Raw genomic sequence first — 17,720 nt, forward strand, 5'->3', positions numbered from 1 at the left:
AGAGATGGAGGGTTGGTGGGCACGGCACGTAGCGTGAACGGACACATGGACAGTCAGTCAATCAGTCAAGTCAGACAGTCAGTCATTAGTCAGTCATCAGTCAGTCATCAGTCAGTCAGTCAAGTCAGACAGTGTCCTGCAGCCTACAGTTCTCTGTGTTGGCAGAGATCCAGCTGGGAGAAGACTGTGAGGACGCCAAGGATCAGTGTGTCTCCGGGAAATGCATTGCCCAGGACAGTTACACCTGCAGTGAGTGCTGTGCTGTGCTGTGTTGTGCTGTACTGTACTGTGTTGTGTTGTGTTGTGCTGTGTTACATTGTATTGTATTCCATTTAGTTGTCTTTTTTTATTATTATATTTTGTTGTGTTATAATGTATTGTACTTTGTGTGTGTGTGTGTGTCTGTGTGCGCGCGCGCGCGCACTTGCGCTTAGAGTTGACTTCATCAAGATTTTGCGCCTTATAAATAGTAGCAGTAGTAGTATTTTTATGTATTCATCTTTGTTTTAGAAATTTATATATGTTTTTTTTGGGTTTTTTTTTTTTTTTGGTTCATATATTTTATTTTATATATATATATATATATATATATATATATATATATTATTTTTTTTAATATTTTTATTTTATTTTATTTTCTCAAGGCCTGACTAAGCGCGTTGGGTTAGCTGCTGGTCAGGCATCTGCTTGGCAGATGTGGTGTAGCGTATATGGATTTGACCTAACGCAGTGACGCCTCCTTGAGCTACTGATACTGATACTGTGTTGTCGCGACTGGTTTCTCTGTATGAAATAGGGGCTGATTTCGCCAGTGAGAGCACGTTTACACACACACACAGACACACAATCTCTCTCTCTCTCTTTCTCTCTCTCTCTCTCTCTCTCTCTCTCTCTCTCTCTCTCTTAACATTATACATGTATTAAGTATTCAGTATAACTACATTTATATGCGTACATGTTTGTGTGTCTCTTAGAACAACGGTAGATGTGTAAGTCGGCCAAAGTGCTAATATCTTCACCGTTGGAAAATAAAGATTCATTCATTCATTCATTCATTCTCTCTCCATGCTATAAGCTTGCATTCCACCAGGTTCACAAGCACTTCATTCCCTGCCAATCCGTCAGTGTCATCAGCATAACGCAGGTTGGTGACTGTCCGGCCAGCGATGCTGACTGTTCCTTTATGGTGTTGAGGTGCGTCAGTCATAATCCCCATCAGGAAGATGTTGAAGAGTGTGGGAGATAGTAACCAACCTTGTTTAACTCCAGCAGTTATTCTGAACCAGTCTCCATTTCTGCCATTGATGTAGACAGCGCTGCTGGCCTTTTCATATAGATGCAGTATCACCTGGAACAGGTTGGCGTTGATGTTGTACAGCTTCATAGTTGGCCACAAGTCTTCATGCTGTACCCTGTCAAAGGCCTTCTTAAAATCAACGAAGCTGTGATAGAGGTCTTGCTGGTGATGCAGGTACCTCTCACACAGTATCCTGAGGTTGAATATTAGTTCTGTGGTTTCAGTCTGTCCAGAATGATCTGCAACATAGCCTTGCTCGGATGGTTTATCAGGCTGATGGTGCGGTAGTTTTTGCACTGTTGTAGATTGCCTTTCCCGTGAAGAGTAATGACAATAGACTGGGTCTCCAGTCCGGCACGTCGTGTTGCAGGCTGTGGTGAGGGTGCTGACCATGGCTTCCCACCTTGCCTGGACCAGTTGTACTGAAATGTTGTCCACTCCTGGCGACTTTCCTGACTCCAGTACTTTCACTGCTGCCTCGACTTCTTCTCGCAGGATGGGGTACTCGTTGTTGTCATTCGTTGGCGGGACATTCAGTACTTATGATAGTCAGCCGTGTCCGACTATGACCATCAGAACAGCAGAGGAGGCAACTGCTGTTCTGACTATTTGGGCTAGAATTTGATTATAGTGGAGAGTGTCTTGCCCAAGTTACATCCCCACTCTCTCGGCCAAGAGGGTTTTAGGACAGTCGGCGTTGGGATGGTTCCCGAAGGCCAACTAGCTCACAAGGCTGCAGCACTAAGAGTCAGTGCAATTTTGCCTCCTAGTTTGAGAGTCAAAGTCTTTCACAAAAGACTAAGCTGTAAATGATTTCCCATTGACTGGAGAAACCATTGATAATACAGCTGTCTCTTTGCTGTTGGCCCAAATGTAAACTTATGTCAATCTGTGATGTAAGCCGAGTGTTGATGGGTCTGTTTACACCAGACAAATAGGCAGGTGGATAGATAGATGGAGGGATGGTTAGAGAGACAGACAAACGGATGAAATGATAAGTAGGTAGGCAGGAAGGCTGGTGGTTTGGTAGATTGATTGGTACTGGAATTGACGAGACTTGACCACATCGAACAGAGAAAAAAAATGAAATATTGAAATCTGAAGTTTGAATGCATACGAACGAACCTGTTGATGAATGTGTGTTGAAAAGCTGTCACTGAATGCTGTGTCCTGTACCGTTCCGATTTGTTGCTGTGAGTTCTGTTATTCTGTATTGCCTTGGTGTTGTCTTTGTTTGCATTTGCCCTGTGATTTTTTTTTGACTCACTTGTGTAAACAAAGTGAGTCTTTGTTTTAACCCGGTGTTCGGTTGTCTGTGTGTGTTTGTGTCTGTGTGTCCTTGGTAAACTTTAACATTGACATTTTCTCTGCAAATACTTTGTCAGTCGACACCAAATTAGGCATAAAAAATAGGAAAAATTCAGTTCTTTCCAGTCGTCTTGTTTAAAACAATATTGCACCTCTGGGATGGGCACAAAAAAAAAAGTGAAGCCTAATTATATGCAAACTGCATTTACTGTTGTATTCATATTTTTTGTATTCTCTAGACTTGGCACTTTGATCTGATATTCTGACCCAACAACAAGAGCAGTCATTATTATCATTTTTTGTTCAAACAGGAACTTCTTTTGCTAAGCATAGAAGTTTTATTTATTTTGCAAACGTTTTGGTGCAGACGGTAAAAAAGGGAAATTACTCTAATTAATGCTAGGGGACTTAATTTGCTTTAAACTGATCTTTCTCATCTTAAACATTACATTTTGAAACAAGAGAGGCAAGGCCTTCAAGACTCACTTGTGATGCACTTTAAAAGAAAAAATCCAAGCTTTTTATGTATTGAGTATAATTTCAAAATGTAATGTTTCTGATGAGAAAGATCAGTTTAAAGTAAACTAAGTCCCCCAGCAGTGTAATTTCCCTTGTTTTACTGTCTGCACCAAAACGTTTGCAATAAATAAAACTTCCATGCTTAGCAAAAGAAGTTCCTGTTTGAACAAAAAATGATAATAATGACAGATCTTTTGTTGGGTCGAATATCAGATCAAAGTGCCAAGTTTAGAGAATATAAAAAATATAACAGTAAATGCATTATACTCAATACATAAAAAGCTTGGATTTTTTTTAAAGTGTATCACAAGTGAGTCTTGAAGGCCTTGTCTCTCTTGTTTCGTGTTGTATTATTCACTTTATGATTACATTGTGCCAGCTGTCATTCAAATGTATTTCCTTACTTTTTTTCATTCACTCAGGGCTGGACGCAGGGCAAAACTGTACTTCAGACAGGCAGCAGTCACTGTGTCGGTCTGGAACTGTCTGTGAATATGGTCTTGTCTGCAGTGAGTGTTTCATTGTGATGATCTACCTCAAAGGGCAAACACAGACAGACACACACACACACACACACACACAAGCGCGCGCACATGCACGGCAAATTAATGTGTGTGTCTGTCTGTACGAACGTGATTGTGTGTGCGTGTGTGTGAGCACGCGCGCGCGGGGCGGAACCGTACTTCAGACAGGCAGCAGTCACTGTGTCAGTCTGGAACTGTCTGTGAATATGGTCTGGTCTGCAGTGAGTGTTTCATTGTGATGCCATCTACCTCAAAGGGCAAACACAGACACACATAAAGACAGACGGACACACACACACACACACACACACACACACACACACACACACACAAGAGCGCGCGCACATGCACGGCAAATTAATGTGTGTGTCTGTTTGTGCGAACGTGATTTGTGTGTGTGTGTGCGCGCGCGCTTGTGTGGTACTTAGTGTGTGTACATATGTGTGCAGCGATATATGAATAAACAGATGAGTAAATAAATAAATGTGTGTGAGTGTGTGTATATATGTGTGTCCGTGTGTGTTTGTGAGCAGAGGTGACTATTGGAAATCCATGCAGTGATACCTCGACATGTCAGTTGGGTGCAGTGTGTGGTGTGAGACAGGGTTCCTCCGACAAGAGATGCAGTGAGTATCATCCTACACTACCCCTGTCCCCCTCACCTCCCCCCCCCTCCTCCCCCACCCCTCCTTCCCCTCTAAAACTCTCACAGGATTTTGTTGTTGTCAGTCGCAGAGTTTGGTGTACTGTAGGCTTTAATGCTACCACACAGTCGAGTTTTGTCCACTTCACGGATGTGATTTCGGGTGTGGTGCTCCAGTTTCGTGACCAAAACTGGAAGCTTCTGTATCTCTCAGGCCTGGTTAACACCTTGACAGTATTATTTTTGGAATAAGAGCATAGAGAACAGCTTTGTCACGTGGTTCGGAACTTAAAATGGATCTCTATTGCAGCACCCTCATCATCATCATCATCATCATCATCATCATCATCATAATAATCACCATGATTAGTGCTACCAATCTATGTATCTGCCTCCGTTACATGCATTATGTGTTTATGATCTAACGTGCACGTGCATTTCAGGAAAGCCAGCGGGCAGTTTGGATTGTTCTAAAGACGACGACTGTGTCGACACCACAGTGTGTGACCATCAGAAAAACTGCAGTCAGTATTTATTTATTTATTTATTTATTTATTTATTGTGTGTGTGTGTGTGTGTGTGTGTGTGAATCAGAATCAGAATCAGAATCACTTTTAATGTCAATTAAGCCTGAACAAGGTTTATAAGACACGCACGCAAAGTTACATGAAACCACGCACAAAAAAGCAAAACAAAATAGATAAATATCGAACAAGAGATTGAATCACTCCTGCACGCTATGGCGTTTTTGGCAGCAGTTACTGACAAATTTCCCAAACAGTCCCACAAGTTTGTCTTCCAGTATTAGCTACTGGGTTTAATAATATTTGGAAGGTATTTTTGAATTTTTTGTATGAATTTTATTCTAATTTCTTTCTATAATTTGCAGTCATCTAAGAAATGATATTCATCCTCTATTGTTTGACATTGTAAACATAGTCTCCTTTCTTTTGGGATGTTGAAATATCGACCTTTTTCTACTGCTAAATCATGACAGGATATTCTTAATTTGCACAATGATTGTGTGTGTGTTTGTGTCTGTGTGTTGGGTATGGTGGGACAATTGGGAATATGGTCTCAGGTAGACGAACTTGTGCGTGTGTGTGTGTGTGTGTGTGTGTATGTGTGTGTGTGTGTTATAGTAGATTAAGTTTAGCAGACTAAAGCATAGAAATTTTGAATCATAATTATGACTGCCATGTGACATCGTTAATCAACGCGCGTGATCATGCCAGGTTTGGGGGTGTTCCGCGTGATGTTGCTCTGACCGAAATTCTTCATTTGCCGGAGACCTGAAATTAACCCTTCAATATTGTACACCATGCCTCCTGTTGATCATGTGGTGTGAATGGTCACATGTGTGTGTGTTTGTGTGTGTGTATTTGTGTGTGTGTGTGTATGTGGTGTGTGTGTGTGCGCGCGCGCGTGCGTGTGTGTGTGCGTGTGTGCGTGCGCGCGTGTGTGTATTTGTGTGTGTGCGTGTATGTGTATGTGTGTGTGTGTGCGTGTATGTGTGTGTGTGTGTGTGTGTGTGTGTGTGTGTGCCGTTCTCTCCAACAAGGGATCGCCAAGAGCGGTGACTGTCAGAACCGTCCAGGTCTGTGTCTTTCTGGGTCCACGTGCACTGGTGGAACGTGTCAGTGTAACCAGGAGGTCACCGACCCTCAGTCAGCAAAATGTGGTAATAACACATATCTGTCTGTCTGTCTATCTATCTATCTATCTATCTATCTGTATGGAGTGATGGCCTAGAGGTCACGCGTCCGCTTAGGAAGCAAGAGAATCTAAGCGCGCTGGTTCGAATCGCGGCTCTGCCGCCGATATTTTCTCACCCTCTACTAGACCTTGAGTGGTGGTCTGGATGCTGGTCATTCGGATGAGACGATAAATCGAGGTCCCATGCACAGCATGCACTTAGTGCACGTAAAAGAACCCACGGCAACAAAAGGGTTGTTCCTGGCAAAGTTCTGTAGAAAAATCCACTTCGATAGGGAAAACAAATAAAACTGCATGCAGGAAAAAAATACCAAAAAAAACGTGGCACTGTAGTATAGCGACACGCTCTTCTTGGGGAGAGCAGCCCGAATTTCACACAGAGAAATGTTATGTTGTGATAAAAAACAAACAAAAAAACAAAAACAAATACAATACACAAATCTATCTGTCTAAACGGAGATGAAGTGTGGTGAATTATTAATTGAACGTTATCTCATTGTTGATTGATGTATTGATAGTATGGTTACTATATGGTTAACCCTCAGTGATGAGACCCTTTTTGACAGCTTTTGTGATGGGTGGGATGGGGTGTGGAAAGTGTACACGTTATGATTTTGTGTGTGTGTGTGTGTGTGCATGAGCGCGCGTGTATCTCTGCACTTGCGCGTGTTTGTAAGCATAAGAAGTTGATGACTGGTCTTTGACCGAAGACCGGCGCTGTGTAAGTATCATCATCACCATCATCGTCAATGATCCTCCTCCTCCTGCTCTTGAACGATCATCACTGATCATCATGTTCATCAACCACATCATCGTCGTCGTCATTAATGATAATCACAGAGCATCATTATCATCATTACTGTCAATGATTATGGTCGTCGTCAACATTATCGACATCATTATCTTTGTCGTCAGCGATCATCATCGTCGTCGTCTATGATCATTACTCATTATCATCATCAATGATCATTATCATCGTCAGTTATCATCATTATCATCGTCAGTTACCGTCATCATCATCATCATCATCATCATCATCATAATCACCATCATCGTTATCATCAATAATGCGCAGTGATGATCATCACCATCATCTTTATCGTCAATAATGCTCGGTGATCATCATCATCATCTGCATCGTCAGCCATCATCACCATCGTCATCATCATCGTCACCATCATCTTTATCGTCAATAATGCTCGGTGATCATCGTCGTCGTCGTCTATGATCATCACTCATCATCAGTGATCATCACCCATCATCATCGTCAGTGATTGTCATCATCGTCACCATCATCTTTATCATCAGTGATCATCATCACCATCATCTTTATCGTCAATAATGCTCGGTGACCATCGTCATCGTCAGTGATCGTCATCATCATTATCACCATCTGCATCTTCAACCATCATCATCATCATCATCGTCACCATCATCTTTATCGTCAGTTATCCTGAGTGATCAACATCACCATCATCTTTATCGTCAATAATGCTCGGTGATCATCGTCGTCGTCTATGATCATCACCCATCATCATCGTCAGTGATCGTCATCATCATCATCATCATCGTCACCATCATCTTTATCATCAATAATGCTCAGTGATCATCATCACCATCATCTTTATCGTCAATAATGCTCGGTGATTATCATCGTCGTCAGTGATCGTCATCATCATCATCATCATCTGTATCGTCAACCATCATCACCATCATCATCATCGTCACTATCATCTTTATCGTCAGTAATCCTGAGTGATCATCATCACCATCATCTTTATCGTCAACAACAACAACAACATCATCAACAACAATAATGGTAATGGTAATGGTAATGGATGCTTACATAGCACACTATCCAGAAGCCTGCTCCAGGTGGTTAACCCTCAGTGATGGTGATGCTGGCCATCCCCAGACCCCAGGCCCAGGCAGGTGGGCGGACAGTGTGGGTCCAGTGGAGACACGGGGGAGTGTCAGGACCCGGGGGCCATGTGTGGACAGGACAACACCTGTCACTGTGACAGCACTTTTGCTGCCAACCACCCTGACCTGCACTGCCGTGAGTCCTTGTTGGTATTGTTGGCATGGTGATGGTGGTGATGATGATGGTGGTGATGATGGTGGTGGTGCTGGTGATGATGATGGTGATGATGATGATGATGGTGGTGATAGTGATGATGATGGTGGTGGTGATGGTGATGAGGAGGATGATGGTGGTGATGATGATGATGGTGGTGACTGTGATGATGGTGATGGTGGTGGTGATGATGATGGTGATGATGATGATGGTGATGACGATGTTGGTGTGGTGGTTATGGTGATGATGACGACGATGAATAGCAGTAGTAGTAGTGGTAGTAGTAGTATCGTTGTCATCATGATTAGTATGATTATTATTAGTTGCTGTTGTTGTTATCATCATAATCACCATCATCATGTTCTTCATCATCACGTTTATTCAAATTTTCTTTCATATTTATTTATTGATATATTTACTTATTTATCATTCATTTCATTTTATGTTGTTTTTTTTTTTCCATTGATATATTGCTGACATAGTGATGATGATGGTGATGTGATGATGATAGTGATGGTGGTGATGGTGATGATGATGTTGATGATGATGGTGGTGATGGTGATGGTGACAATGGTAATGGTGAGGATGATGGTGATGGTGATTATCATGATGATGATGATGGTGATGACGACGATGAGTAGTAGTAGTAGTAGTAGTATCGTTATCACCATGATTATTATGATTATTATTAGTTGCTGTTGTTGCTATCATGATCATCAACATCACCATCATCTTCTTCATCATCATTTGTACTCAAATTTTCTTTCATATTTATTTATCGATATATTCACTTATTCATTCATTTCATTTTATGTTTTTTTGTTGTTGTTTTTGCATTGATATATTGCACGTATATTCGATCAGAGACAAAACTCTGAACGCTTTATAAACACTGTCATCGGCACAACAGGCTTATATATCTGGGAAGAGCCGATTGACAGCAACCTGTCTGCGCTCAGCTTAGGTTTTCTGTGTCGTTCTCCGATGATTTTTTTGTCGGCTAAAAAAAAAAAAAAAAGCTTAAAATATAAGATGTGTCGACTAAGGTCAGATGCGGCGTAGTATTGGGGGATAAAACTACTTGAGTGTGTGTGTGCGTGTGTGTGCTGTCACGAATCGACTACTGTATTTCTCTTCTCATAGGCTGTCCACATAATATTCTTCATCGAATTCAAAACTTCAAAACAATGCTGCCCATCTGACTCTCAGAGTCCCACGTACTGATCACATTTCTCCTCACCACCTCACTCTACACTGGCTCCCCATTGAAGCGAGAATTAAGTACAAAGTTGCGTGTCTCTGCTATTCAGCTTTCCACTCCGCAGGACCTACATATCCTTCTGACCTTATCAGTGTTCACACTCCCTTAAGAAATTTCCGCTCTTCCTCTAACTGTTACCTTTTGAAACTACCTTTTGAAACTTCCTCATGTCAATACAAGAACCTATGGTGAACGTTTTTTTTCTTCTTTGCTGCTCCTCACATCTGGAACAACCTTTCTCATCATATCCGTGCATCTGATTCTGTTTCTGCTTTTCGCTCATCACTAAAAACTCATTTAAAAAAAAAAAACTATCTTTTAGCACTCTAAGCTTTCTTGTTCTCCAACACCACCCATGTCAGCTCACTGTGGATGTATGAAGAGTGAGAAAGGGAGAGAGAGAGAGAGAGTGTGTGTGTGGAAGATGGGGATTTGGGGGGCGGGGGGTTGAGAAAGAGTGGTCATGAATGTTTTATGTAACTTGTGATGATATTTTTCTTTCATGTAAAGCGTCCTGAGCTCTTACAGAGAGAAAGGGCGCTATATAAATGTACATTATTATTATTATTATTATTATCATCATCATCATCATCATCATCATCATCATCATCATCATCATTATTACTTGTTTCAGAGCAGAACATCCTTGGTTCGATCCCGCTAGAATACTCTTTTTTTTTTCTTTCTTTTTTTTTTTTCTTTTTTCTTTTTTTCTTTCTTTTCTCAAAGCTTGTTAATATTTAACGCAGGACGCATTTTTACTTTTTTAAATCTCTTTTTTTTTTCTTTTTTTGTCCCCCTCATGATTCCATTACTGGATACAGCACATGTCACAAGTGATTCTTGATGGCCTTGCCTTTCCTTTTTTTTTTTTATACTGTTATAATTCTGTAAATATAATTATATATGTTTGGGTATAATTCCAATGTTTCCGGATGACAATTGATACAGACAGACATGCGCGCGCACGCACTCACTAACATACAAACACACACACACACACACACACACGCACTCACTAACACACTCATACAAACACACACTCACTCACGCATACAAGCAGACACCAGCACACACACACACGCTCAAAGTCTCACGGCATGTCGGCAGACTTCACAGTCACAGAACGCACGCGCGTTTTCTGTTGTGTAACATGTGTTCCGTTCACATGATGCTTTAACCCCCCTACAGGTATCAACTCCGGCTTCCCTTGCTCACTCAACGAGAGCAGTACCCCGTGCATATCTGGAGCAAAGTGCATCAAAGATCAATGTCGTAAGTAGTTTCTGTTTTCTCAAGGAGGCGTCGCTGCTTTCGGAAAAATCCACATACGCTACACCACATCTGCTAGACGGATGTCCCTACCAAGCCAGTATAGCCCAGCACGCTTAGTCATGCCTTGAGTATGTACATGCATGAATACACACACACACACACACACACACACGTGTTGTTTCGTGGAGTGATGGCCTAGAGGTAACGCGTCCGCCTAGGAAGCTAGAGAATCTGAGCGCGCTGGTTCGAATCACGGCTCAGCCGCCGATATTTTCTACCCCTCCACTGGACCTTGAGTGGTGGTCTGGGTGCTAATTATTCGGATGAAACGATAAACCGAGGTCCCGTGTGCAGCATGCACATAACGCACGTAAAAGAACCCACGGCAGCAAAAAGGTTGTTCCTGGCAAAAATCTGAAGAAAAATCCACTTCGATAGGAAAAACCAATAAAACTGCATGCAGGAAAAATGGGGGGGGGGGGGGGGGGGGATGGCGCAGTAGTGTAGCGACGCACTCTCCCAAGGGAGAGCAGCCCGAATTTGACACAGAGAATTATGTTGTGATAAAAAGAAATACAAACACACACACACACACACACACACACACACAAACGCACACACAAACACATACCTCCGCCATCTCCTCCTTCTTCTCCTCCTCCTCCTCCTTCTTCTTCTTCTCCTCCTCCTTGTTCTCCTCCTCATTCTTCTTCTTCTTCTTCTTCTTCTCCTCCTCCTCCTCCTCCTCCTCCTCCTCCTCCCCATCCTCTTCCTCCTCCTCCTCCTTCTTCTTTTTCTCCTTCCTATTCTTCTTCTTCTCCTCCTCCTCCCTCTCCTCCTCTTCCTTCTTCTTTCTTCTTCTTTCGATGTTGTGTCTCTCAGTTTGACGCTGACGCTGTGTTATACTCGTACATTATACATGTACTAAGTATTCAGTATAACTACATTTATATGCGTACACGTTTGTGTGTCTCTTAGAACAATGGCAGATGTGTAAGTCAGCCAAAGTGCTAATATCTTCACCGTTGGAAAATAAAGATTCATTCATTTATCCATTCATTCTTCTTCTCCTCCTCCTCCTCCTCTTCCTCCTCCTCCTTCTTCCTCCTCCTGCTTCCTCTTCTTCTCCTCCTCCCCCTCCTCCTCCTCCTTCTTCTTCTCCTCCCCCTTCTTCTTCTCCTCCTCCTCCTTCTGTTTTTGTTATTGTTGTTGTTGTTTTTCTTTTTCTTCTTGTTTTTCTTCTCCTCCTGATGATGACTTGACAATGGATGATCTAAACGAGGCAATAGCTAAATGCAAGAAAGAATCGGCTCCTGGCCCAGACAAAGTTCGTTACTCAGACATCAAGGAGCTATCAGAAGAAGACAGAAGCAAACTTTTCAATCTATATCAAAACAGTTTCCACAATGGACAGGTGCCGGAGGACTGGACACACAGCTTCTTAAAACCCATACCAAAACCAGGAAAGGACCATCGTCAGGTAAGCGGCTACCGGATCCTAACCATGCAAAACATTGTTGGAAAGCTCATGAAACGCATGATAGCCAGGAAACTTGCAAGGGATCTTGAACACAGGCACATTCTCCCTTCAAATCAAGGTGGTTACAGAACAGGCAAGTCCACATGGGAAAATGCAGCTGCTTTTGCATATGAGGTGTATGAAGGATTTCAAAGAAAAGAAGAAACACTAGCAGTAGCAATTGACCTTGAAGATGCCTACAATAAAGTCCAGTTTGCGCACCTCATGGAGCTGCTACTAAGGTATGGAGTAAGTTTGACACTGACAAGATGGATAGCAGCAGCGCTTCAGGAAAGAACCGTCGTCCTACGCCTCGGAGATTGGATGTCTGCACCTTCTAAACTATCCATGGGACTGCCACAAGGGTCTCCGCTCTCTCTTGTCCTCTACAATGTCTACACGAAGGGCCTTGCAGACTTAAACAACAATGGAATTGCTCGGGTGCTTACCCTTGCGGATGACGGCCTGGTCTTCAAAACTTCGAAAAATGCTCAGGAAAGAAATGAAGCCGTCCAGAAACAACTAAACAATATTGCTCAATGGTGCAAAGACACAGGATCTTCCATCAATCCAGCGAAAGCCCAAACGTTGCTGTGCACCCTCAACAACAAAACCGCGAGCAAATCACCACCTTCTGTGTCATTCGATGGGATTCAAATTGAGAAAACTGAATGCCTACGCTACCTAGGAATACACTTCGACAGGATGCTGACCTTCAGAAAACATACGGAAAATACTGTTCTCAAATGCAAAAAGGGCCTTTCAGTCTCAAAAGCAATGGCAACCAAAGGAATTGAACAACGCCACCTCTTCCTGCTATACCAATCACTCGTCCTCAGTGTGATCGACTACGGACTTGGGCTAACAACACCGTCTCAAAGCAACCTCCTAAAATTAGAAAGAGTCCAAAATGAAGCTATGAGGCTGATCCTTGGAACAACAAAAGACACGCCCACAGAAACCATGCGATACCTGCTTGACCTTCCTTCAGTGCAGGCCAGAAACAAGTTAGAACAGGTCAAGACCTACTTCAAAGCATTAGAAAACCCTCAAAACCCACTGCATGACGCAGTCAAAGAACCAAAAGGCAGCCGTCTGGGACGAGGAAGATCATGGATGGGGCAAGCAGAAGACACAATCCAGCTAGTATGCCGACTACAAGACCTGAAAGAAACAAAAGAATGGGGGAAAAACCCCGAAAACCTCAACCATCTATTCAACACAGTCATTTCACCCACTCTAGGAAGACATTGTCGGGAATGGCCAGAGGGCAAAACTGATGCGGAAGTGAAGCTGCTTATAGAAGAAAACAGTAAAGAAGAGGACATCATCATATACACAGATGGCTCAGTCATCAAAGATCAGTCTGGCTGGGGATTCACTGCGAAACAAAATGGAAAAACAATTTGGGAAGAGAATGCTGCCTACAAAGTCACAACCTCCAGCCTAACGATGGAAGTTGAAGCTGTGACACATGCCCTCCAGTGGCTATCGTCCATCCATACGCCCGGAAACCAACATGCCATGATTCTAACCGACTCAATGAACCTCATACAGAAAATTGAAAACGGAATGGGAAGCCCAGAGTGGCATAAGGCAATGCGCAACTTTCAGATTAAAAAACTCATGGTCATACTGCCCGGGACATGCAGGTGTTAAGGGAAATGAGCGAGCTGACAGACTTGCTGGTAACGCAACACCAACGAGCGGCCTACATCTAGGAAAATCGGAAATCCTCAGAAAAGTCAAAGAATACCAAAAAGAACAGGTACAAGGCCATCACACCATCGATCGCCTCAAAGAAATAGAAGCAGAGAGAGGGAGCGGCCGCAAGTCTAACATGAAAGGTAGAGCACGATGCTTTGCAAATCAAACAAATATCGGCATCATTTCCAAACCAACATTGCGCAAATTTCTTCAAAACGGAACAGAGTCTCTGTGGGCCTTTCCAAATACAATAGACCGAGCAACACACTAGACGCCACGTTCTTGGCATCAGAGATCTTTTCCCATCCCTCTTGCGGCCAGTCAGTGGCGGCTGTGTGTGTTTGTGTGTATGTGTGGGTCTGTGCTTTTGAGTGCGTTTGTGAATGCGCGAGAGTGAAAGTGTACACAAGTGTCAGGAGAGATATGTGTACGTGTGTGTGTGTGTGTGTGTGAGGGGAGGTGGGAGTGCGGGGGGAGGTGGGGTAGAGGATGAGGTATGTGAGTGTATGCATGCCTACACTGTGGGAGCAACAGGATATTGGAACGTATATATATATATATATAACTTTGTATGTACGTGTGTGGGGTTGGGGGTGGGAGATATGGGCGTATGTGTGTGTGCTTGTACAAGTAAGTGTTCATCTCTGTGAGTGTGTGTTTGTGTGTGTGTGTGTGTGCCGTGGAAGCTGCGATACGTAGACTAGAAATGAGTGTGTGGAGGAGGGGGTAGAGGAGGTGCAAGGTAATGTGTGTGTGTGTGTGTGTGTGTGTGTGTGTGTGTTGGAGCTCATGTACGTTTATATGTATTTGACTGTGCTTTCATAATGTGCTTGTACAAGTGTTCATCTCTGTGAGTGTGTGTTTGTGTGTGTGTGTGTGTGTGTGTGTGTGCCGTGGAAGCTGCGATACTTAGACTAGAATTGAGTGTGTGGAGGAGGGGGGTAGAGGAGGTGCACGGTAATGCGTGTGTGTGTGTGTGTGTGTTGGAGCTCATGTACGTTTATATGTATTTGACTGTGCTTTCATATATGTGAAACTGCATGTTTGGTGCATTTCTGTTATGCATGTGTGGGTGTATGTGTGAATGTGTGTCTTCATATTTTACATTTATTCGCTTATTTATCACCATTGTTGTCTTATGTATTTATTTATTTATGTTTTATTATTATCATTTTATTAGTATTACTAATATTATTACTACTACCTTTTTCTATATTATAATTATTATTTATTTCTCAAGGCCTGACTAAGCGCGTTGGGTTACGCTGCTGGTCAGGCATCTGCTTGGCAGATGTGGTGTAGCGTATATGGTTTTGTCCGAACGCAGTGACGCCTCCTTGAGCTACTGAAACTGAAACTTCTCCTCCTCCTTCTTCTTCTTCTTATCCTTCTCCTCCTCCTCGTCCTCCTCCTCCTTCCTCTTGTCGCCACTACAGCTGACAAACCACCGTTTGTTGTGACACCTGTTGTCCTGTCTGCAGTGCTGGACACAGGGGAAGTGTGTATTGGGAGCAGGAGGGGCTACTGCAAACTGGGCGCTGTATGTGACCTGGATGGCTTCTGCCGTGAGTATTCCATTTGATTTGATTGGATTGGATTTGATATGGGTACTTATGCTTATCCTTGGTCAGAGACCAGGCTCTAAGCGCATTACAAACACGGGGTTATTTTGCACAACAGGCTGCCTACCTGGCTAGAGCCGACTGACGGCTGCCACTGGGCGCTCATCATTCGTTTCCTGTGTCATTCAATCAGATTCCAGGCACACACACACATACACACTTGAGGCAGTCATGTGATATTTTATGTGTATGACTGTTTTGTTTATTTACCCCACCAGGCAGCCATGCTGCGCTTTTGGGGGTGTGCATGCTGGGTATGTTCTTATTTCCATAACCCACTGAATGCTGACTTGGATTACAGGATCTTTAACGTGCGTTTTTGATGTTCTGCATGCGTTTACACACGAAGGGGGTTCAGGTACTAGCAGGTCTGCACATATGTTGACCTGGGAGATCTGAAAAATCTTCACTCTTTACCCACCTGGCGCCGTTACCGAGATTCGAACCCGAGACCCTCAGATTGAAAGTCCGAGGCTTTAACCACTCAACTGTTGCACCCTATCACTGTGTGTATCACTATGTGTATCACCGTGCCATAGTTACTGGCAGCTTCACATTGTCTGTCACATTTACTGGTAGCGTCACACTAAGTGCCATACTGCCACAGTCACTGGTAGCGTCACACAAAGTGCCACACTGTCACAGTCATTAGTACTGTCACACTAAGTGTCACGGTGTCATATTTACTGGCAGCGTCACACTAAGTGCCATACTGCCACAGTCACTGGTAGCGTCACACTAAGTGCCATACTGCCACAGTCATTAGTACTGTCACACTAAGTGTCACGGTGTCATATTCACTGGCAGTGTCACGCTAAGTGCCATACTGCCACAGTCACTGGCAGTGTCACGCTAAGTGCCATACTGCCACCGTCATTAGTACTGTCACACTAAGTGCCATACTGCCACAGCCACTGGCAGTGCCACAATGCATCACTGTGCCATAGTTACCGTCAGTGTCACACTGAGTGTCACAATGTCATTGCAGTGTACAAAGTTAATTGTAAACGTTAATAAATCATTCATTTCCACCTGGACTACGAAGCAGACTTTCAGAAATGTTTAACAGCTGTACAATATTATCAACAGCGTCTTTACAAGATTAATCTAGGTAGAAGGGGCTTCAAAGCCTCAAATTCAGAGAGTACATGTGTATTTGAGAGACATCCTCCACAGAAGCATGTGACATTTTTGCTAGCATTTAGTTTTGACTTGTAAACACTTGAGATTATCTGCCTTTAATTTGGGTATACTGTCGTGCTGGTAAAATTGAATCAAAACAACAACAACAAATTATGAATATCACATACACTTTTCGGGCACTTTCTTGAAGTGAAAACAAACTGTTTTTCTAAACCTCTTGTCTTATCCCATGATTTTTTTTTCTCTCTAAAAGAATCTATCTGATGTAGACAGCACGAGAATCCAGGTGTATGCTTTCTTTTCATTTCATTTCCTCTTTTTTTTCTTCTTTTTTTCCCACCTTTTTGGCAGCATTGTTGGACCATTCATTTGGTAAAACTCCCTGGTGTGGACAAAATGTCATATTTGTACCTTCTAAAATTAGATGATGTTGATCATACTTTTTAATTAAAACCTATATATATATATATATATATATATATATATATATAAGGTTATATTTTTTTCTTCCTCTCTCTCTCTCTCTCTCTCTCTCTCTCTCTCTCTCCTCAGGTCTGAACCTTCATCAGAACTGTTCTGGCGACACATCCAATTGTGAGCATGGTACTGTTTGTGATTCAGTGGAAAGATGCAGTGAGTACATATCTATATTCTGAGTGTGTGTGTGCGTGTGTGTGGGTGAATGGCTGATCAGCAGCCAGAGATAGATTACACGCATCCGCTTCTGCATGTGTACATGGATAAGAGGAAAAGTCTCTCTCTCATGTTTCTTTCTCTCCTTCCCACTATTTTCTCCTGCTCCACCTCCCCCCCAACCCCTTCCACCCGACCCTTTCTCTCCCTCCCTCTCCCTCCGTCTCTCTCCTTCCTCTCTCCCTCCCTCCCTTCCTTCTCCCCCCTTTCTTTATTTCTCCCACCCTCTCTTTCTCTCTTCTTCCCCCCTCCCTCCCTCCTCTCTCCTCCCCTCCTCTCTTTCTCTCCCTCCTCTCTCCCTCCCTCCCTCCTCTCTCCTCCCCCCCTCTCTTTCTCTCCCTCCTCTCTCCCTCCCTCCCCAAACTCTCTCCCTCCCACCCTCTCTTTCTCTCTTCCTCCCCCCTCCCTCCCTCCGC

General features: G+C 43.2%; 1 protein-coding gene across 1 annotated transcript in view; it reads left to right on the forward strand.

Annotated features, from left to right (window-relative positions):
- LOC143277767 (uncharacterized) overlaps positions 1–17,720 on the forward strand; it is a 51,679-nt gene that overhangs the window by 23,069 nt on the left and 10,890 nt on the right. The window contains exons 13-21 of the mRNA XM_076582668.1: positions 166–249; positions 3,547–3,633; positions 4,182–4,274; positions 4,735–4,815; positions 5,853–5,972; positions 7,923–8,066; positions 10,537–10,620; positions 15,328–15,411; positions 17,164–17,244. Coding sequence (XP_076438783.1) covers positions 166–249; positions 3,547–3,633; positions 4,182–4,274; positions 4,735–4,815; positions 5,853–5,972; positions 7,923–8,066; positions 10,537–10,620; positions 15,328–15,411; positions 17,164–17,244 — 858 coding nt within the window. The remainder of the gene's footprint in view (positions 1–165; positions 250–3,546; positions 3,634–4,181; positions 4,275–4,734; positions 4,816–5,852; positions 5,973–7,922; positions 8,067–10,536; positions 10,621–15,327; positions 15,412–17,163; positions 17,245–17,720) is intronic.

The sequence above is a fragment of the Babylonia areolata genome, chromosome 35 (assembly GCF_041734735.1).
Source record: "Babylonia areolata isolate BAREFJ2019XMU chromosome 35, ASM4173473v1, whole genome shotgun sequence".
NCBI lineage: Eukaryota > Metazoa > Mollusca > Gastropoda > Neogastropoda > Buccinidae > Babylonia > Babylonia areolata.